The sequence below is a fragment of the Varanus komodoensis genome, unplaced genomic scaffold, assembly GCF_004798865.1.
Source record: "Varanus komodoensis strain SLA01 unplaced genomic scaffold, ASM479886v1 scaffold4, whole genome shotgun sequence".
Classification (NCBI taxonomy): Eukaryota; Metazoa; Chordata; class Lepidosauria; order Squamata; family Varanidae; genus Varanus; species Varanus komodoensis.
In genome coordinates this window covers 37826138-37849108 of record NW_025335941.1, presented here as the reverse complement: position 1 = coordinate 37849108, position 22971 = coordinate 37826138, and the positions used below count along the sequence as shown (strand labels likewise).

The following is a 22971-nucleotide window of genomic DNA, read 5'->3' as shown; positions in this document are numbered from 1 at the left end:
GGAGGGCATGTCCTGCTTCTCTCTCCCTTTTTTATATTTGTAAATAAGCCAAATGTTGCACAAATATGACGAGTCCTTGGTGCTCTTCTCCAGAAGACACCAGACCCATACAGTGTTCCCCTTCAAACTTTTCTCATTGTTCCAAGAAGTGCTAAGCAACCAAATATGATGTTACTGTCCCAATTATGCAGCAATTTGAGTTAGACTACAGAATTCGTGCAGGAATGGACAGAAAAACAGCAAACAAGATCCGTTTTGTGATGAAGGAATTGGCATGGGAACAGGAAAAACATCGCATTGGGCTGAAAAAAGTACAGGAACGGTTAGTGCCATTTTTCCTTAGTTCTGTTATTTTCTGGGAGAGATTTTTGATTTCCTATGGTTTTGCAGGAAAGAAAAGGGGGGAAAGCTGGAATGCTTTCTCTGCCATGTATGAGAGTAATAACAAAGAAACTTTGTTTCTTTTTATATTGCTCTCATTTTGGTCCAAGGTGAACAAGCCTAAATATATGTGAGTGCTTGTTGCATGGAATTTATCTACCTTTTTAACAACTAGTACCCAGAGACTAGTTGTTGGAATTGCAAGTGTTTTTTTCCAAAATGCCAGTTGTACTTTTTATTATTCTCAATCAAGGTAGAAGGCTGTCTTGATCTAGTATGAGGGGAAGATGGGGCAGAGTTTCAGATCTGATCCCTACCTAAACTTACTCTGTCCCAACCACAGATACTCTAAGTGTCAGCCTTCTGTTTGGCGGATGAGTAGAAAGAGTTCCTCCTGTGTAACTCTGATGTGCACACTCTTACTACCAAGTGCAAAAAATAAAAGTGGAGTGAAGGGATATTATTATAGCAGGACCCCTCCCCTCCCGCTAGCCCATGTTGCCATTAACACTGTTGACCAACTCCAGACTTACTCAGCCTTAGAACCTAGCCACAGAAGTGAACAAAGGGGCCTGACGGTCCCAGCACTGATACCAGCCAAGAAGTTAGTGTTGCACATCTGTTGGAGATCCTGAAAAAGATGTGGGTTCAGTGGTAGTGAATAGAGGTTGAGTAGGAGCTCATGGTGGTCATGCCCAGCTTTACTAGGGGTTGATTCAAAGAGCAGGAACCAAACATTAACATCCTCCATGGAATGTTTGCTGAAGTCCTGCTCGTGGCCCCCAAACTCACCTTTATGGCCTGCCTCACAACTAGTGGAATGATATTTTTTGGAAGTGGGGGGGCAGGATATCATTCCAGAGAGAAAGTGTTCCTCATCCTCTTTTGATCTTTTGACTGGATTTCTTTTATGATTCTTTCCTTGCAGATTGTATTTATTTTTATATATATATATATATATATATATATATATATATATAATTAAAATTTTTAAACTAATACTAAAAAAAACCCAAACATCAAACATCACAAACATTGGATTCACTGGGTCAACCTCCTTTTTAACATTCTAATATCAAATTCAAATTAATTTATCATAGTTTAAAAAACATCTCTAAATTTACACCAAGTCCTGTTTCTCCAGCCAATTGTAAAAAGAGTCCCAAGTTCGATAGAAATCAGTATCCTCTTTCTCCTTCAACGATAAAGTCAGTCTATCCATTTCTGCACAGTCCAAGATCTTTCTTACAATCAATCCATCGGTGGGCAGCTCCTCACTTTTCCAATATTGAGCAAATGCAATCCTCGCCGCTGTAATTAGATGCAACATCAAATAGATTTCCTGTCTGTTAACATCTTCCAGTATAATGCCTAACAAGAAAACTTCAGGTTTAAAAGCAAAGGGTTTTTGTAATATTTCCTCCATCCATCTATGTATTTTAATCCAGTACTTTTTTGCGTTATCACAAGTCCACCACATATGATAAAAAGTACCCACTTTATGTTTACATTTCCAACATCTATTTGAAATATTTGGAAACATCTTAGCTGGTTGACTTGGTGAAAAATACCATCTATAGAACATTTTATATAAGTTTTCTTTATACGAAGTTGCTAATGTTACTTTAATGTTTCTTTCCCATAGTTTTTGCCACTTTTCTAGTTCAACATTAAATCCAAAGTTTTGTGCCCATGTTATCATAGTTTCCTTAACCTGTTCCCCTTCCATTTTCCTGTCAAGTAAAAAACATATAGTCTTTTAATAATTTTCTCATCTGTTTTAAGCATCACTTGATCAAATTCTGTTAGGTCTGTATAGAACCCCCATGTTTTACGATCTTGGCATATCTTGATTGCATCTGTACCTTATACAACCAGGAAATATTAAGTCCCTGTTCTTGTATTTCTTGCTCCAGTTTCAGGCCACCATCCTTATCCAGGATATCGCCATATCTTATGATCTTTTCAAAGTTCAATATATTTGGATATACAAAAGCTTCCATAGGTTAAAGCCATCTTGGTAATTTATTATACAGTTTTAGCTTTAGTTTTTCCCACACTGACATTAAAGATCTTCAGATTATATTTTTATAGTGCTTATGATACTATTTTTTTCTTACAAGTCAAGTCTTTCCTCAGTCTAAGGGGAACAATTCAGTAGCTATGGGGGTAGAACAATGCAGTATTGCACACTCTTGGCAGCTGTGTCCCAAGATAATAGGAGTTAGTGGTTGTGAGATGTGGGGGGTGGCAGTGGGGTGAAAGCAGGACCACATTGCACAAGACTGAATAAAGTATCAGCCACAGCAAGGTCGAGGAGCATTCCTTGGGTGCTGCTTCTTCCATAAAGGAGATCTCTATTCCCTCCGTTCCGAAGCTGTTGTCTCTTCATCCTGCAAGCCACTTGAGGAACAGCATGGTGCCCTTAAAAAGTAATTGATATCTTTGATTCGCTTCCACAGTTTCCGGGGCAATTTGGAGTACGATACAATTGTGGTCTGTGCTATGAAGAGCAACCACCGAATTTCCACATACAGACTGTTGGCAATCTCAGAAAGCCTCTACAAACTCAAGAGGCAAAGTCAAGCAGGACAAAGAAGAACGAGCAAATATGAAAGGAAAGGAAAAGAAGGAGAGCTAAAAAGAGAGAGCCAAAGAGATCTCAGTAAGAATTTGAAAATGGTCTAAGTGCTGCAACAATTGACAATTTTGCATTATTTTTATGGTTCTATATCTGTTGAAGTAATTGGTGCGTTTGTATGTGTATGTCTGTAATATTTGGTAATATAATGGAATACTATCTATTAGCAAGTATTTTACAGGCTTTTAATTAATATGAATTGAATTTTCTGTTCTACGGAAAGATTTTTAGTTCTACTAGTCAGGGAAAAATTTCATTTTCAGCTTGTCTAAAATGGAATGTAAGAGTTTTGGTAGCCTGTAAGAATTTTGAAAGTGACAATTTTCCCACTTGAGGGAGAGGGTACAGATGTGTGGATATTTGTCTATGAACATGTGCATGCACACCTTGAAAAACAGTACTTTTTGATGTAGAGACATACCGAAGAGAGGCAAAAAGCCATCCCAGGAAGCATCTTGGGATGCAGGTGCCTCTCTTTGGAGATCTGATTTTGGTTAGTAGATCTGCTAACTTGACAGGATTGTGCTGTCTTGTGTTGCTTGCCCTCACTTATGCACAACTTGAACATTACAACCTTCCATCCCTGCAGAAATGCCTTCTGTTCTCCAAGTCTCTCTAAAGGAAGCCAAATCAAGCCCCTAGTCTCTAACAGTCCTTCAAGAAAATAGCTTCAGTTGGTTTCACCAGTCCAAATAATACTACATCCTCACCGCTTCCATGAGTGGCAAGTGCAATCCAAGTGGGATGCCCATAAGCAGCGCAGAGGATTGCAGACATCCTATGCAGGGCAGAGGAAGCAGAGGAGGTGATCTCCGCCTCCCCACAGTGCAAATCAGCAAGACAGCTGGTTTTAGTAGTCTAGCTGTGGGCAGTTCCAATGGGAAGGGAAACAGGCAGGAGCAATGTCAGGCTATGTTGTGTCCTGCAGCCCCATTCTCCTCTCCCTGCCCCTTTTTATCCCCTCTCCAAGGTTTTTATGCCCTGGGAGAAGCAGCTGGTGCAGTTCTTCCCACACCTGCTAAAAGGGAAGGGGAAGAGGGATCTGGGCACAACTCCCGAGCTCTGAGGGATCTGAAGAATCCTGTATGGCATGCTGAATGCTGTCTGGGGGGCTATAGGCTTGTTCTGCCCATGTTAGAACGAGTGGTGAAAACTCCTACAGTATGGATAATGTGGTCAGGACCATGTAATCTTATTTAGATATATGTATTTCTGCAGAAACCATATTTTCATCACAGACTAGTGCCATTAGTGAAGAAGAAACAGATACAGAGAGAGTGTGGAAAAAGTCCCACTCAAACACACCAGCAAACCGTCTTGTTGAAAATCGAATGGAAAAACTTAGAAAAATTATTGAAAAAGCAGACAAAGCCAAAGCTAAGATTCAGCAAAGAAAGAATGAATGGGATGAATTGTGAGTCCTGAATTATGATTTTAAAAATCCTTTTTGTAGCTTTTTATTGATGATGTTAATGGTAGTTAAACAGATGGTAATCATCTTTGACTCATGTGCCACTATCATGATTTCATAATTTCATAAAGGCATATATAGATAAATAATAAATAAATCTGAAGATCCTGAGGAGCAGGAAGGAGAAAAGTCATATAAAGCCCAGGTGTAATGGGCTTCCCAGCTTTGGACAGAAGTACTTAATCTGATGAAAAAGAAATATTTAGATAATTTGTTCCTTTCTTTATCCCCCACTCTCCCCCAGGATATTTCTTCAGAGTAGCTATAGTTTCTGAGACACTTACTGTGTGTGTTAAAGCAAGTGCAGATATAGCAAGTGTTGACATCTATGTGGAAATATTAGCAATCTCAGACTGGCACTTTAAACCTTCAAAATATTTACGTATTTATTTCTTGTACTGCCCAATGGCCAAGGCTTTTTGGATGGTTAACTTTCATTAAAACTGAACAAACATTAAAAGATGACAACACAAATATGATGCTGATGATCATATTTAGGTGAGGGAAGTCCCAATTTGTGGGAGCACTTAATCCTATGGAGGGCAATAGAAGCTTCACTTGGTAAGTGCCTGGATGGGAGCCCATTGAGAGCCCTGTACAAGATGCTGTGAATTTTCTTGAAAAGGAAAAGCAGGATATAATAGATGCCTAAAGAGAGCAATCTTGTAGTCCCTGAGCAAGACCTTGGAAGCAGGAGCTTGAGATCGGACCTCCTTCAGGGTGGGTAGGGTGGAAACTGAAGAGGCTAGGATATGAGTTACGCTGAGCATCCACCATCCTATATCCCTTCCCCTCTGAAGCACCATTGCTTGATCGGCTAAAAAGCCTAGCTAACAGAATCTGCAAAATGGTAGAATAGGAAGGTAAAGATCACCTCTGCCTCTCATCCTGCCTTGCTTTGGATAATCAGATTCTCCCATGTTCTAATGATTCCAATTGCGGAAGGCACAGTCAATAGGAATAGACCCCTGATGACTGAAGTTTAAATGGATGGCAACATTTCACTAGTGTATTCATATTCACCTCATATTAAGACATTTTCCAGATGAGGTGAAGGTTGTCAACATTTCTATGCTGTTGCTGAATTTCTGACATTCACTCACACAAACTGGATTCTCTGCTGCCATCATCACATTTCATGATGTGATCATGTCTTTGTTGCTTTATATTCCTCTTTTTAAAATGCCCCAGAAGGCTAGAGGTACTTCCTATGAGCTAGTTAAGGCTAGTGATTGGTGCATACTCTGAAGCCGGTTGAGGTGACTGCCTCAGACTGTAGATTTTTATGGCTGGTAAGGGTACCAAAAAGGTGGAAGACTGGTTTGATGTAATGGGATTCATTCTGTTGTGAAGTTCTCCATGCATTGGAATTTTTTGTTCATTCCCATTGTGAAATCAATAAGAGAAGAACTTTCCAGCAGATTATGTCCCATCTGAATTAGTAGGAAGGGGAGTTGCTGTTTGTATTCCCCCCCCCCCCCGCCCTCTTGAGTACCAAAATGTCTTCATCTGCCTCCAGAGAGGGAGCTGGGCAGTAAAAGTGCTTGTTTTTCCCACTGACGGAAACTGTACACTGATACTGTCTATTGGACCAATGGGTGATACTTTTTGTTGATGTTTGGCAGATTCAAGAGCAAACCAAGTGATAACTATGAGGACCCCCAGGATGTAGAGAATATAAAACACGCCCAAGAGAACATGGGGGACTACAAATTGAAAACTGCTACTAACTACAAAATTCCTGAACACATGAGAATAAATGCTGACAAGAAAATGAATCAACTGGTATCTCTAGAAATGGCTGTGAGTATAAATGGATGCTTTGGATCATGCTGTTTCATTTCCTCTTAGACATGCATAGCAGAGGGAGAACAAACTATTATTTATTTAAAATATCTCGGTCGCCTTTCAGGGCAGAGGTATTTCCAAGGTGGCTTACATTAGTGAAATCCATATAATAAAAATCTAAAACATAATAGAGCCCACTACTAGTAGTAAGACAACAATATTAATAAAGTAACTAATACCAGCAATAAAACATCATTAAAAGCCTCCAACATAACTGAAACTACACAGCAGAAATCAAACTTGATCAGGGAAAGCCAGAGCAAACAAGCAGGTCTTCAGGGCCTTCCTGAAATTTTGCAGTGATGGGCCTGATAGATCTCCAATGGTGACTTTATGCAGAGGTGCAAAGGCCCCTAAAGAGAAGGCCTTTTTTCATTTATGTCCACCTAACCTTAAAGGTCATGTATGAGAGAGGCTGTCTTGCTGATTTTAAAGTGAAGGCAGGCTGGCAGATTGATAACTTGATCCCATACCATTTAAGGCTTTAATTTGGAGGGCTGAGGTGATTGTCCAACCCCTCTGCCTCTGGCTGGAGTCATTGCCAATTCTATTTCATAGTTTGCTTTATACTAAGACTTAACTGGGATCTATTTGAGCACAGCATCAAATTTGTGAAATGCTTGATTTACAGACATTGTACTTTTCTTGCCAAGTATTCACTTTACCATTCAAAGATTCTTAATTATATTTATGATTTACTAGTTATTAGGTAAATAACTTCAGACATCCCGAATATCTCATGTGTAGGATGTGATGCTGACACTCATCCTTTCTGTGGCAGGCCTTAGCAAAGGGGAAAAGACAGCAACAGTTATTTTATTTATGCAGTATTTTAACTATCCAGGTTTAGGTACTCTTATTTTGGAAAACCGCTGACTTTTAAGTTTAGCTGTTGGAAGTTAAATTTCTCAAGTCAAAGTAACATCCTCTTTTCAGATCCATGAGAAGAAATTAACTATGAACAAATGGATAGTGTCCCTCCGAGACCTCAAAGTGGCTATTATTGAAGAGATCCAGTGTGTGGTGCAAGAACTCAGAACTATACAGTCATCCCTGCATCCTTCCAAACAGGTCCCTGTTCCTCCAATTCCCCAACTTCTCCCTGAGGAGACGCCAGAAAAATATTTCCAGTATGACTGTGAAGTACTTTTGAAGTTCAAGCAGGAACTAGAAGACCGGGTTAAGTTGAAAGAGACCGTGTCAGGGATTCCTTCAGCAGAGGCTGGAAACTTAGGGGGATTTGGAGGAGGGTTTCTTCATACTGCTTCAGTAAAGGAGCTAGATATCACACGGGCCATCAGTTTGAAATCCATGAAAATGTCATCTGGAGTTGCAGCATCAACCCCCAAATCATTTGAGATTGACCGAGGAGAGACAACAGAACTGGAGCTAGAAATCAAAAGGCGGGAGGAGATCAGGAGCATTTACATGCAGGGGACCTTGATCAAGAGGGTAAGAATAGAATATAAAGCATCTCAAAGGTGGTTGTACCTAATCTGGTAGCTAGCAAAAGCCGCTCCTTACATCTTGGGCACTTTGATGTTTAAAGCGGTTTATTTCTGTAAATGAGAATCTGGGAAACAGGAATTGTTTTCATGTTTTGCTCTTGTTTAGCCTTTGCTTGTTATTTTTGTGTCTTTGACATCCAGTTTCTAAGAGAAAGCTAAGTCACAGCAATGAGTGTGAAGAAAGCTGAGGATGCTCTTTTTCAAATTTCCATTAAATCGCCTATGCCAATGCTCTGAGTGAGTCCTAGTGAATTTAAAATATTAGCCCAGCCACAAGTCACAATACAGTCATTTGAAGTAGGAGAAAAAAGCCTTTTCAGCTGTATTGCAGTCCCTGGAAAATGCCAGATTGAAACAAAATGGCTTCAGGCTGATATTTAACATGACCTTAATAAATACTATTTTTGAACTGTAGTAATGCTATTTGAAACAATGTTGTTGAAAGCTGTACTTTTAAGTAATATTTCTGAGGTTAATTGCTTACTCCTTTTTCCTCATACCATCTCCATCCTACCTGCTCTCCAGATTGATGAACTAATGATTACCTTTGATGCGGAGCTTCACCTTTTACGTCACCAAAAACTGAAGCTGGACATACTAATGAAAACAGCTGACCTGCGCCACATCACTTGGTTTGAAGAACTGCTTCTCCTCAAGAACTTCGAAAAACACGAGAACATTCTCCAGGAACGTGTCAACAGCCTTGCCAGTGAGGAGGAGGAAATGCAAGTATGCATTACATATACAAGTCCCTGCATATAGTAAAAGTTTAGAAATCCAGAGTGCAGGGAAGGGTGGTCTTCCCCTGCAGCTAATCTAAATATGGCCAGGACAGATTAATGTGTTGTTCATGGGACCTACTCCACTCACCTCTGAAGCAGGCAGGAGATAGGGGAAGTCACACTTTTAACCAAAATTTGTGCCTCGTCGAGGAGACCTGGACCCTCCCTCTCCTTGCCTCCCTATGCAGTATTGCAGCTGGCACAATTCTCCCAGGCCGGTTCTCATGTTGGACATGGGCTGAGAATCCTCTCCATGTTTTGCAGAGAAGTACTTCAAATGATAGAGCATTGCAAAGTAAGGGCAAGAGTAGGGAAAGCTCCTGCTCCCCTCACCTACAGGTACATTTTTGGTGTAAAAAGTAGGCTGCCCAGCATTATTTTAGATGTGCAGGAGGCAGGATATAATGAGAGTAATGCCTGATAAGTCCAAGAGTCCATCTTGCTCAGACTACCAGCTCCCCAAAGAAAGCTCTGAAGCAGAGCATGAGTACATCAGAACTTTCCAGCCCAAATTCCCCAAGAACTAGTATACGTGGGCAAACTGCTTCAGTTCATGGAGGTAACATATAGCCATCAGGACTCATAGCCATTGATAGCCTCCTCTATGAATTTGTCCAATCCCCTTTTAAAACTGTCCAGAGTGATCATCATCATTACATCTTGAGGAAAAGGCTGTTATGTAAATGAACAAATCATCACAGCTAGTTATCCCCTCCTTTTTGCTCTAACCTCCTTGAAGGGAGTTGTTCTAAACATGAAGATCTCAGCATTTGGAAGTCTGTGGCTCAAGGGAAAAGTTGCCCTTCAGCTGACCTTTCACTTGATTTGGGAGGTTTGCACCCATTTGAACAACACACTTGACTTCATTCATTCATGTATCTCCATAGAATTTGTATTTGTTGTCCTGCCTTTGGGTTATCTGTGTGAAAGGATGGCCACTGCTTCCCCTCCTCCATGACGGGGCAAGAATATGCCCAGTATCATTTTCACAAACCAGTGTATTATCCTGGCATCTGGGGCTGCCTTGTTGTACACTTACTAGACAGCGTATCTACTTCAGCTTAGTATGGGTTGCTTCAAAGTAAATTTATGCAAAACTGGCCTGTTTTCTTTTGAACTTACACAGTACTTACAATGAGTATGCTTTTGATCCTGTGGCGGTGGCATGCACTTAAAATTAAGAGTTGGTTTTCAGGTAAAAAAAATACAGCTTTTAACAGTACCATCTATTTTGATAAATGTAAATTAAATTGCAATTAAATAATTTGCCCTGGAACATTTATTTTATGTTACATATTGTGACACTGATAATAACATTTTCATAGTGCCAGTTCTGATAATACTTCAGACATGCATTCTAGCCCTAAGTGGCCCACCTTTGCTCAGAAATGGCACATTTGTGGTCATAATGTGGTCATTTCCCAAATTTTATATAAGGAATCAATGGAATGATTTTGGTCCACTTGCCCAGGGTGGTTCCTTTGTCAGAAGTGTTTCAGATTAGAAATCTGAAATGGGCAACTGGAATGCCCTGGGCTCTTGACTTTTTAGTGGTCTCTGAACTGGAAATCTCATGGCCTGAGTACTGCTAATGTTGTTCCTTCTGGATGAATGATATTTTCTTTTATGCTATTTCAGTTTTTGCATCTATCATACCTTAATACAGATGTAAAGGCTATATTGCCTTTTGCATATATTTGGCTTAAAGAAGAGGTCTTTCTTCCATTTTTTGTCTTGCATTAATATCAACTTGTATGTACCATCAATGTAAGCTTTAAAAAAAACTGTATTTGTATAAGAAAGAATTGGAAGAACATTTAATAAAAGCTTTTACCAATACCTTGTTTTTACAGCTCAGATTAAATAGCTATCTTGCACAAATAGAGGATAAGAAAGCAGAAATTGCAAAGCTCCAGGAACGAGAGAAGAATCTCTATGCTACTTTCCAAGCATCATTGGGAGAAAATAACAAATTTGCTACATTCCTCACTAAAGTCCTTAAGAAGAGGATCAAGCGTGTTAAGAAGAAAGAGGTGGAACAGGAAGGAGGTTTGAAGCACTGTTTCAGTGTCATATATGTTGACTTTGTAGAAAACGCCATATTTTACCATTTAAAACATATTTCTGAGTTACAAAGGTTGTTGTAAACCTTTGAGGAATGAATGTACATCTGTTCTTATCTCCAGCCCTAATCTACTGCCCAGTTTGAATAGTGGGTTCTCATAGAACAGCATGACCTGGGCCATGTTGGCTCAGCAATTTGCTTTGTGTGGCCTGGTCAATGTCTAGGTCAGGATATTAAACACTTTGTAAAATTCAGTGATTTTAATGGATGGTGCTTTAGAATGACTGCACTAGGTTTTGCATATTTCTCATGATGGAGGAGCCTACTCTGCAACTCATATCAAATGAGCAGGAGTTATCTGCATGGTAATGGTACTTTCTTAACCCAGATGATGAAGAAGACAGTGAGGAAGAGAGTGATGAGGAGTCCAGTTTGGAGAGTGATGAGGAAGAGTCAGGATCTGAGGATGAAGTCTTCGATGACAGTGTGTGTCCAAAAAGTAAGTCTTGCTATCTCTTCCTACCCTCACTAGTTTGATCTGCTTTTTCAAGACAGGTTTGTATCAACCTTTGAAAAAAAGGAACTTTGCTTCAGATTGAAGAAGATGTGGGTAATGCATGTGTTGTTGCCATTTGTGACTCTTAGAATGTGCTCTCAGATTGAGAACAGACAACATTGCAGAAGCCCAGTTGTTACAACACAGATTATAGTCCTGCTTGCTGGACATGGAAGAGTGGACATGCTAATATGGTAGATAGTGTTGTTAGTAAATTGAAGGAGTTAATTCTAGACAGGTAGTAAGTTCTGTGTAATATAAAGCCTTGATGTCTTTTCCCATGAGGGCAGAAAAGCCCCTTGGAAGTATTTTAGTCTTTCAGAATTTTAATTTTCAAAGTGTAACTTGTCTTAATAGAAATTATTTGCTGCCATCTAGTGGCTTCAGACAATAATTTCCTGTTATCAGCCTTTTAATGTTGATTCTTAGGGACATAATTGTAAATTTCCCCTGCAAAAGCACGTGACTGATTTTAATTCGTATAAATTTAATTAATTTAGTAAGTTGTTGCTGTGTGGTCAAGACATCTCTTACCTATGGCAATCCTATGCTCTCTCAAACATCCTGTCCTTTATGTAAATTTATGTAAATTTGTAAATAACCCATGGCTTACTTCATGGAGTCAATCCCTCTCTTAGTTGGTCTGCCTCTCCTCCTCCTGCATCTGACTTTCCCTAGTCTGATTGTCTTCTCCAGTGAATCTCGGCTTCTCATAATTTGTACAAAGTATGACAACTTCAGTTTCATCACTTTTGCTTCCAGGGAAAGTTCTGGCTTGATTTGCTCTAGGGGGCCACTTCATCTTTCTTTCACTCAGTGGTATTTGCAAAGCTCTTTTCCAGCACCATGTTTCAAATGTATCCCATAAACAATGAAAGCATTGGAGTGTGTCTGGAATAGTCTTATTTAGAAAGGTTGTGTTTTGTTAGGCAGGTTAAGAATAAGCACATGTGTGCACACATGTACTTCCTTCTTAGCAAGCTGCCTGCGTAAACTGTGGAGGAAAAGTAATGACCTCTTTGAAGTTCTCTGCTTTAACATTGTACTGCTTGAGAATAACAATGTTTGAAGTTGGCTCTGAAAAGAGAGATTCCCCTTGAAATCTGGGCTTTGCATTCTGTTATTTTTGACAATATGCCAAGAGACAGAATCCAGAATCTCCCAAATGCTTTTGCTTTTTTAGCATCCTCTGTCCTTTCTCTTGGAACTTTTATTCCCAGGGCATAGATCCTAAAGTGTACTGTATAATAGAGAAGGTAATTGCTTTCTCATTGTAACATCTGGGATTTATGGAGAGCAATCCAATGCATGTTTACCTGGACATACATTTTGCTTCATTCAGTGAGACTTCCTGTCTAGTAAATATAATAACTAAGACATTTACCTCAGAGTAAGTAATAAGAAAGACATTTACCTCCTTGCACATGGTAGGTAGCTTTGCACATCATGCAGAGCCGCTTTGCAACAAAGGCACCACAGGTTAGTTGGTTGCTGAAGAACCTGTAGTACTCCGAACTGATGATTGGGCTTGCCATGGTTTGTTCTCCCCTTCAGTCCCCCCACAGTCCTTTCACTGGCTCTATGATGCAACCCAGTCACCTCTGCATTATAACCCATCTGTCCCTTGTCCCAGTGCCTTCCCAAATCCAGTTGCTTCCCCTTTTTGGAGCACTTCCTTCATTCACCACCTTAAAAATGTGCTTTGAGGGTCTGTAAATGGGATGGAGGGGATGTTTGCCCTCTATTTTGCAAGAGCACAGATTTGGCTGCCTGATGTGTGTATTGTTGCCTAGTCAACTTCCTTGCATTTTTCAGCCATCAGCAAGCACCAAAATGGAAGGGACAATATCTTGTGCTTGGCAATGTAATCCTGGCAAGTGTCCATTCAGCTCTTCATAGTGAGAGGATTACCTTGCCAAAAGGAGATGTCTTTGCCATCCTGCCTTGGGACTCTTACTTAATTTGAATTTGCATTTTTAAAAGCTTTCTTGGTGCTTGTTGACAGCAGAAACATAGAAGGAAATAGACCAGGCATATTGGGAACTTGAATCTGTGCTTGTGCACACTTGCAAAACATTTTGGGGAACCTTCCCAACATTGTTTGCATACTCCTGAAACACTGCATTCTTTTTAGTAAAAGGAGATGATCAAGTGACAGTTCCTCCAAACTGCCATGTGGGTATCACTGGAGGAGCAGTCACTGGCAAAGGAGGATGGAGACAGTGCAAGTGAGATTGCAGGGAGTGGCAGAGGCTTTTGGCACTTTGGCTGGGCAGCCTGGTATCCCATTATAAAATCATTCTGCTGGACTCAGATGATGCTACACCGTGGCATTGAATAACCTTAAAACAAGCCATGGGTTTTCAGCATATGTTGTTTGTGAAAAGCAAGCTACCCTACAGGAAACATACTCTATTCAGATGATGGTTCATCCCCACCATGCTTACTACTTAGTCACGATGAGTTATCATTTTGTGAAAACCAGGTAAACAGGCCTTGCTTGGCTAGGATTATACTGTTAAGTTCTCAGATTTGTAGCTTGCTGTCTTAAAATAACTTGAGACCAAGACAAGCTAAAATTGTGGCAGTCTCTTAATCTGAATTCTTCTTTTCAGACTGTGATGAGTCACTGTTTGAAAGCACACTCCAGCTCCGAGAGAAACGACTGGACATCGAAGAGGCTTTAGTTGAGGAGAAAAAGGCTATTGAAAATATCAAGAAAGAGTATGAAGCTTTGGCCAAGAAGGTACAGGGCCTTCTCCAACTCAGGCAGGACCCAGTAGTCTGTCTTAAGCCAACAGTGCTTTTTTAACTGCTGGTTGTACTGTTCTACTGAGGTTTGTTTTGGAATGTGAAAGTCCTGGCATCTGGTACAATTTGAGTAGTGATTCTAAAGTCCTGGATGAATTCTGTTTTGGAGCTCATTCATTTTTTTATTTATTGCAGTTTGATAAAGTAATCTGAGCTCCCTTGAGATAGATGGGCTCACATTTGATGAGTATATAGTGGATTATTTGATGTGTAAACTATATGTAAATGTTATGATGTACTATATTTTTAGACAATGTCGTAAAGCCGTAAGTGATTGGCTACATGTCAGCATACTTGTTCCTAGGCAAAATAAGACCTATTTGTAAAATAGATAGATAAAGAGCAGCTGCAAAGAGGCTGCTTGCTCTATGGGTATTAGGGAGCAGAGTCTCTGGGGGATGTGGAATTGTATCCAAGGTTTGTCTAACCTAAGTCTTACTCATTTAGACCTACTTAGTTTACATAAAACTATCCAAGGTTAGTCTAACCTAAGTCTTACTCATTTAGACCTACTTAGTTTACATAAAACTAACATTGGATATAGCCCATAGCTGCACTATGAAAATACTTTCATTCCTTTTTGTGCCTCTCCCACAAATGTTGTCATAAAGAGAGAAAATGAACACAAAACTTGGCTTCCAGTCTTGTCTTGCAGTGGCTTCACCTCATTTTTTCTGCTGTAGTTTTATGGAATGTGCAGTATTGGAATCATAAAAACTTTTTACAATTGGCTTCTGGTCCCATATTTGAGCCCCCTTTTAAGCATGAAGAAGTTTGTGTGTGAACCTGGTAGTTTCCTGCCCTGCTCATATGGCAGCTCACCATTCTTCTGAAGCACCACCATCACCACCACCAAGCAGCTTTGTGGCAACATGGTGAAAGCATGGTGAGTTCCGATGTGACCCTGGTGAGGAATTGGTTGCATGCATCATCAAGGACCGAATTAACTTAGTCATGCATTTGACTACCATAAAAGGGTCATGGTAATGAACCCTTCATGAAGTGTGAGAACATTCACAGGAGAAACACACAGTCTTTCTGTGTGGGTCATAATTTCTTATAATGGATGGGCTGAACCCAGTATGCTGATTTAGCTTCAAATTGTGAGGTCTTGCTCTTTGAATATGGATTTCCTTTTAACAGATAAAAGTAGTAGCAGCAAACCTAGACACAGCGGATTGGGAACTAGAGGCTTATCAACGGGAGAAGCAGCAGAGACTGAATGAGCTGCATGTAGTGGTGCCTCTCAAACTTCATCAGGTGAGGAGTTAGTCTGGCATTTCTGCTACTGACTCCAAAATCTTGCAAAAAGCAAATAACAGGAGGCTTCTGGAGATGCTTACTGTTATTACTTTTTCTCTCATCCTTTATTACTTGTATTCCTTTTTCTTCAGTTTTACTGAGATATGAGGCTGTGGTTAATATTAATTCCACCCATCTCCATAACTGTTTGAAATATGTGTTCAGAAATATGTGACATTTTTTTTCAATTCCTGAGGTTCAAGGATCGCAAATTGTGCAGAACAGATTTCTTTTATTTTTATTGTGGGGTGTATATGTGTGTAATTTGTGTCTCTTTCTGGCAGGTGGAATATATATCCAATGGAGAAATCCCTCCAGACCTCTCCCAGGCTTTGGTTTTTACCAATCAGTCTTTGGTGAACTTGCAGGACAGGATCATGGCCCTGCAGCAAGAAAAGCAAGAACAGAGGGAACTCTATAAGGCAGCCAGGGAGCAACATAAACAGCTCATTCGAGACAGAAGGGAGATGGTGATTAAGATTGACCGTGAGTTGCCAAAAATCCAAAGTTTCTATTTATGTGGTGTGCATATATTTTTTTTTCTGGTCTACATATCACATGGCTAACTACTATTGCCTGGTGATACATTCTGACTGTCCTTGTTTCTTTCTTTAAAAAAATGGAATTGGCATAGATAGGTGGAAGTGTCAGGCAAACCAGGAGTTTCAGAAGAAATAGGTTTTCAGACACTGATGCTCTGGGAGGCTGTGCAAGTACTTCAGATTATTTCTGCCCTGCCTTACCTTTGCACATAGCATCTTAGGCCTCAGATATTATATTTTTTAACATGTATCCATAATGTACATGCTCAAAGTGTAACATGGCATTCTACACAGTGTGTGTGCTGTGTGGATCCATGCCAGAACAAACTCCCGTTTGACCATGTCTCCTCATAGTGTGTGGCATAACATGTGAACCAGTATAATGTGTGATGCAGCGGTGAGCAACCTGAATGATTGCTGTGAACTTGAAATTATTAATACATGTAAATAATGAGACTGTTATGGTTTCCTATGTACTGCTACACTAGTTTGCATGTTCAAAACGTTCTATCTCTTCTTTTAAGGAAAACCTCCAAGTGGGTTACAAATTAAGACTATAAATGTTAAAGGAATCACATCAGTACCAAGTACAAAATAGTAATAGGAAAAATTATTTTAGCAGCAAGAAAAATAAGCTGCTAAAAACCACGGAATGGTATTATAACAAGCATTTTAAAGGGACTGGAAAATAGTCTTCTATTAGGATTGAGCTGTTGCATATGGAAAGGGGTATCTTTTTATTAAAAGGAAAATAGGAGGAATAGATGATGTGGATGCTTTAAATACAGAGTTTTTATCTTGTTAGGACTGGAAGAGAAGTGCAATGAGTTGATGATGATGAAATTTGGTCGGATAGTGGACTTGGAAGCCCTGCAAACTCTTTCTGTTAACACAAACCTGGAGGAACTCAAGATGAAAATGATGGAAAAAGAGCAAGCTCATGCTATGGAAATAAAAGCATGGGAGGTAAGGTTCAATACTGAAGTGCATTGTAGTGCAGACAGGAAGTATCATGCGAGTTGGCTTTGCGAGGAGTCCGGGCAGCACTGAATAAAGTGTATAGAGGAGGCTTTCCTGTATGAGCCAAGAAAGAGGTCAAATCTTGTTTAGGAGGGAGAAGCTAGAGTGTTACTCAGTTTCCCATTCCTTGGAGGGTAGCACTATCAAGTAAGAAGGATTAGAGGGCTTTATGTGGTAAGATCTCATGAGCATCATATATATGAAGCTCACATTTGTAGTCTAAATGCTTGAACTGGCTGAATACGCAAACTATTATATTGCTTGAGGGAGAGCGTTATTTTTTTACTATATTGTCCATCATACATCAGTTTAGGAGAATGAGAATGTACAGGAAATTATTCTTGGTTAGTCTCCCAGAACTCTGGAAGATACTTTTCTATATGGCTCTCCAGATCATTTGTCACAAATACTGTAAGAGTCCTTGTATCTGGGAAATCTTTTAATAACTGAATGATCCTGATAGGGGAAGTTTATTATAAACCTAATATTTTGGTGCTGTGCCCTTTCCACTGAGAAGACTGTCATGATTTACTTGGGAGCTTCTGTGCAAAGATTAGGACCAAACTACCTTCCCACTCCAAACCAGTCTGGAAATAAACTGAGTGTAACTGGTGTCTAAAGGGTACTTGTTAGTATACAAGCATGCCATACTTCCACGTTTAGTGATGAAGGTAAAGATAAACAATCAGTCCTTCAGCTTTTCAATACAGATAAGGATCCTAGAATGGAGTGGTGTGCCTGTGATACAAGCTTTTACCGGACCCTGAGTTTGAATTATGGAGTGAAAAGCAAGAGGGAACTTAATGAAGTCTTTTTCAACCTTTTCAACTTTTTTGTTGAATCATCCCTCCTTATAGCTTTCTAATAAGACAGCTAAGAGGGCCACCGCAAAAGACACGCCTCTGTAAATTATGTGTGACCATTCTCTGGAGCCACAGGCTCATCTTTCACTCAGACAGGGCCCTTCTCCATTCAGGGCAGGGGGATGGCCAGCCTCACTATGTTCAGGATGGTTTAGGATGCAACAGCATGCATAGGGATGTGTTATCTATGTGTAAAATCTCTACAGAATTCATCTCCCATTGTGGTTCTTCTATGGTTTCTGCATGGCACATGTGAAGGAGAGTCCAGGCTATCAATCCCTTTATTGTCCCAACCAAACAGTCTGTCATGTTTAAAGGTGATTATTTTGTCTGTGTGTGGAAACATTTTTCCATTTGTCTACACACTGAAGGCATTTGGATCGAAGAATCACACCTGCATTTCTAGATGAGACTTTGTTTCATTTAAAAGAATGCATGCTAACTGGAAGTTTGAGTTTTCTCTTAATAAGCAAGAGACTGATGAAGCTTAAGCAATCTACAGGCCATGTGAATATGTTATTCCCTTCCTTTAAAGTTTTTGGTTTGCCTTGGTTCTTCACCTTTTGTAGATCCCAGACTCTTAGTACGTCAGTAATCTTGCTCTCATATTGATATCACTCCACCAAGTCTCTGCTTTGTTTCAGGATAAAATCCTTAAGATGCGTCAACAGCTAATGGCAGTAACAAAAGAGAATACTAGTAAACTGAAGAAAATGAATGAATTCTGTGTAGAGAAGATGAAACTTGAAACTAAATTGGATGCACTGCAGAATAACCTGGTAGGATTATTACGGCTTCGAGTACTTATTTATGAGTAGTAGTTCCAATAAGGCAGTGCTGTCCACCCTTCTTCAGCTCAAGAGCAGAATTCCATTGCAGAGAAGCTCTCGGGTTGCATTCTGGTAGACAAGACTAAAGACAAAGCAGGAAGGACCTCAAGCACACCTGGGTAGCACTAAAATTTGCCCTCCCAAATCAAAAAGAAAAACATCCATTGCTAACAGTTTTTATCAAAGTCTTACCTGTCTACTCAAATGTGCAATGGAGAGGCACAGTATAGCACAATTCTACTCAGATTAAAGCTACATTAGGAGGCACGGCACTGCTCATGTTTTCTGAGAAGGCATTTCTATTTAGAACATATTCATGTTTAGACAAGAAAGAGCTAAGACCTGCTCCCCTCCCTTTTTCTCAGAAGTGGCACTTTAAAAAAAAAAACTGCTCAGGGAATGAAGTAGCAAGTAGGTATATCTATGCCTACTCATGAACCATCTCAAGGCACTCTGATACACAAGATGAGCTAAGCCAGTGGAAAAGTTAACTGGTGACTTCAAGGGGCAAGTCAGAAGCAAACATAGTCCTCTGGAAACTGGCACACATGCCAGGGTCTCTCTAAAAGCAAGAAGAAAGAAAAAAATTGCAGAATGCATGAGAAAAATGTCCTGGCAGTCCAAAGGAACTGTAACAACACTAGAGAAAATTTTGGGGTACAAGAAGCAAACAAAAGCAGGGGCATGGCTTCAAAATGGTGTGGTGTGTCAGTCAGGAAAGGATTTGTAGGCCAGATTACAGAATCTCATGGGCCAGAAGTTTTTTTTATCTCTGCATTAACTGCTTTCAGGTTTCTTCTAGGACCTCCAACTTCTATGGAGGTTGTAATGGTAGGCTAACAGTACTGTTTATTTATTCTATTTGAATGGGTATTACTCATGTTTCTTATTTGATGTATGCCTTATATTAAATATAAACCTGTATATTACTCACCATACTTAATCAAAGGAAATTAATAGCTATTTTAATGAACTTTCAGCAAGCCATCTGAGAAGGTAATTTGCCCTTATGATTAAGCCTAAATTATAAGACTATTGTGTGTCTGAACTAATGGAAGCAGGAAGGCAGTTATGCCATAGTTTCTTCCTTGAAGGGGTTTAAGGGGTGTTTCTGGCTTTTGTTTCTGTAGGGGGCAGAATTCCAAGGACCTAGCAGAGCAGACCTTGAGGAGAAGGAGAAACTGATTGCATTAGTTCAGCTGCAAGCCCAAGAAGCAGAAGTCCTTAAGGAAGAAATTACTCTCCTAAGCAGAAAAGATGGTCGTATTTTCCCACCACCTCAGGCTGTATTCCAGCCAGATGGAATGTTGGATTAAACACCATTAATGTATTTCCCTAGAACTCCTTTTGTATGTAAAGTAATCTCATTGTGTGGGAAAAATGAACAGAGTAGCCCTTGAAGTTTTTAGCTTCCATTGTTCAATTGACAGCAGCTCTGAGTATTTAATAAAGTATATGTAACAGGTGGGATTTTCCTTACATGGAAGTTCAGTAACTGGGGAAACTTAGATCTCTTGAATTTCTGCCTTTCATATACCTGTTAAAGAGACAAAGCCACGGTTACTAAAGAGAGGATGGCAGTCCCCACATATTTCATATTCACTTGGCTCCATCTATCTACTTGGCTACTTGTAGGAATCTTTGGTTACATCTCCAAAGAGATGTTTTACATCCTCAAATATGCAGGTGGAAACATATGGAATATATACACTGGCCATTTTGTACAGACAGGGAGACTTGTCTTCCCAGCACTGCTATAAATGTGTCTCTGCATTATAGTACTATAAAATACTAATATGCAACATGTGGCCATGAGTATCCTTGGATTGAATTAAGTAGTTGCAAATCCCCACAATACCAATAAACAATTTTTCATGCAAGACCCTTATTCTGTGTCAGGTACAATGAATGTGAAATCCTGGGAGAAGCACTGATGAGAAGACTGACTGCTTCATTTTGATTTTCTCTTCATGATTCCATGATTACCTTCTAGTTTCTCCCATGAAATATGGCATCTCTTCAAGTGAGATGCTGGCTATATGGAATAGGTCAACAGGCCCCAGTCATCCAGTCCAATGGCTAATTATTCATGCACTTAAAAAGAGCTATTTCCAGATTTGGAACTTCATCTTTCATACCTTGCCAAATCGTGTCTGAATTGATGAATTAAATTTTTAAAGGCATTTTTGTCCTTGACTTTGATTTCAAAGGGTGGCTAACTTTTATTAATAAAACAAACATAATCCCTACCTCTGTAGTAGTAGAGGCACATAGTTCTTAAAAAGGGGGACAGAGTTCCTGGATCACTCTTAATTTATTGTTTGGCTCCAATATTTAATCACAACTGAAACTGCAAGCTAAAATAGTTCTAATGTCTTGAATTTTGAAGGTTTTATTTTCAGACGCATGTAGCAAAGTCCATATCCAGAGATGTAGTTAGGGTTCTATATTGCTATAAAGTAGTATGTGTTTGGTGGAAGGAAAGGAAGTCTACAGAAGGGCAAATTCTCTAAATAAGGTGATGCCATGTAAGCACACCCACCACACTACTGCAGTGACTTCTTTTGAATGACTGTGTGGGACATACCTGATCCCTGATAGTAACAGTACAGTGGGGTAACCTTGTTCATTAGAAGGACCAGGCTGGTATATCTGCCACTGCCATGTTATTTTGGAAAATGCATTTGGCCAAGATGAATTTCAAGGGGAGAAACAGTCTTTATTTACTTGATAAAGCATGGCATTTGTTTCATTACAGGAACACTATCACAGGCTCTGTGTATGTGTATATTGCTTCTTAAGGCAGGTAAGTATTGTGTGTACTTTATATCTGTTTCATTTGGCATTCTGCAGTGCGATGATGAGATAAGAAATTACATAAAAGGTAATCTCATCATTTAGAGGACAGTCCACTGCCCCTCACCTTGATGCAAGCAAGCATGTGAGCTTGCTTATGAGCATCCAGTACATGGGGTGAGGTGGGGTATCAGTGATCTTCACTGCCACTGCACCTCTTGCCCTCCATTTCATTTCACCATCTAGATGAAATGATGCAGAGAGGGATGGAAGGAGGCTGGGCTGCCCTTTGGATCCATCTAAGTCATTGGCCCTGGCCATCCCCCTCCCCACTGCACCCTTTTTATTCCTTTTCAGGGCTGATTTGTGAATGTAGAGGCACAGCTGGCATTGTTTTTTGTGATGGCTATGAGAAAGTGGGGCAGGGGCTCAGCCTTTGGAATCCAAACAGAGGTGGCAGAACTTTGGAGCTGGGACTCCAAATAATCCTATGCGCCACTCCATTACAGGGGGTCATATGATTGTGTCCTTAGCAACATACCTTTAAGAAGCTGAAGAATGTGATTATTGGTCTTCTGCTTATTCTGCTGCTGCAAGGCAGCTCTGATGCCTTCTCAGACATAGAACAGGAAGCTGACTTTTCCAGTTTATGATCTGATGAAGGTATGTGGTGTTGCTCCAGCCTCAGTTTATTCCCTCTCATCTTTGCACATGATACCACTTTTCTCAATGCATTTGTAGAAGGCACATACACATCTATTTACAAGTGCATAAATATATAAATAGAGATGTAATACAAAAATAAATAACTATTTCTCTGTTTAGAATAGTCTTTGTAAGGCAATTTGTTTCCTAGCTGGTGCTAGGAAGAATATCCAAGGCAACATTCAGTGGCAGGCTGCTTGGCTTCTCTGGGCTCTCTCTCAAGCAAGCATCCACTGGATTTGGGTGCCACATTGGTCTTCTACTGTGGCAGAAATCTGTCCTCTCTACATCTTCCACTGGTACTAGTCCAAGGCAGCATGTAGAATCTGACAATACAAGTAAAGACAATGAAATTATATCCTATTATCATCCTTTGAAATGACCACTATGAAAATATGACAAAGAACTGCGATCCCTGCTTGTGTCGATTGCCTTGCATAATCCTCAAAAGGTACTGCAGCTTTTCTGTGAGATGAATATGAATGCATTACTGAAAATGCCAGAAATGTGACAGCTCTTAAGTTGAGAACTGCTAATAAAATGTCAGTGGTAAATTTTAACAGTTGTGGATAATTCTCAAGACTAACCAATGGCTAATGACCAAATTTCATCCTCATTTCTCTCATTTACTAGGAAAAGGCTTACTAGTAAACATTCCAGTAAACTAGTAAACATTCTTTTGACAATTATCTTTCTACATTTCAGAGTTTTTTGAGCCACACTGATGCTTTTTGCAGAGATGGGATGGGCCTGTTGAGGATCAAAGAAGCCTAAATTGGTTGTACACCCATGACAGGGAAATTTACTGTTTGACATTTACTGAAAACTCATACAGTTGCATACAGCCATT

The 22971-nt window shown here is 39.9% G+C and overlaps 2 protein-coding genes across 5 annotated transcripts in view; one reads left to right on the top strand and one right to left on the bottom strand.

Annotated features, from left to right (window-relative positions):
• Positions 1–20505, top strand: part of CFAP44 (cilia and flagella associated protein 44) — a 56264-nt gene extending 35759 nt beyond the window's left edge. The window contains exons 22-35 of the mRNA XM_044441783.1: positions 192–322; positions 2844–3046; positions 4241–4436; positions 6119–6296; positions 7278–7793; positions 8375–8578; positions 10485–10680; positions 11085–11195; positions 13868–13998; positions 15207–15323; positions 15650–15851; positions 16713–16873; positions 18435–18569; positions 19751–20505. Of these exons, the coding sequence (XP_044297718.1) occupies positions 192–322; positions 2844–3046; positions 4241–4436; positions 6119–6296; positions 7278–7793; positions 8375–8578; positions 10485–10680; positions 11085–11195; positions 13868–13998; positions 15207–15323; positions 15650–15851; positions 16713–16873; positions 18435–18569; positions 19751–19936 (2667 nt within the window). The 3' untranslated portion in view covers positions 19937–20505. The remainder of the gene's footprint in view (positions 1–191; positions 323–2843; positions 3047–4240; positions 4437–6118; positions 6297–7277; positions 7794–8374; positions 8579–10484; positions 10681–11084; positions 11196–13867; positions 13999–15206; positions 15324–15649; positions 15852–16712; positions 16874–18434; positions 18570–19750) is intronic.
• Positions 20506–21318: 813 nt separating this feature from the next.
• Positions 21319–22971, bottom strand: part of BOC (BOC cell adhesion associated, oncogene regulated) — an 81432-nt gene continuing 79779 nt past the window's right edge. For all 4 annotated transcript variants that reach the window (XM_044441649.1, XM_044441650.1, XM_044441648.1 and 1 more), the window contains one exon: positions 21319–22447. In XM_044441649.1, the coding sequence (XP_044297584.1) occupies positions 22269–22447 (179 nt within the window). In that variant the 3' untranslated portion in view covers positions 21319–22268. The remainder of the gene's footprint in view (positions 22448–22971) is intronic.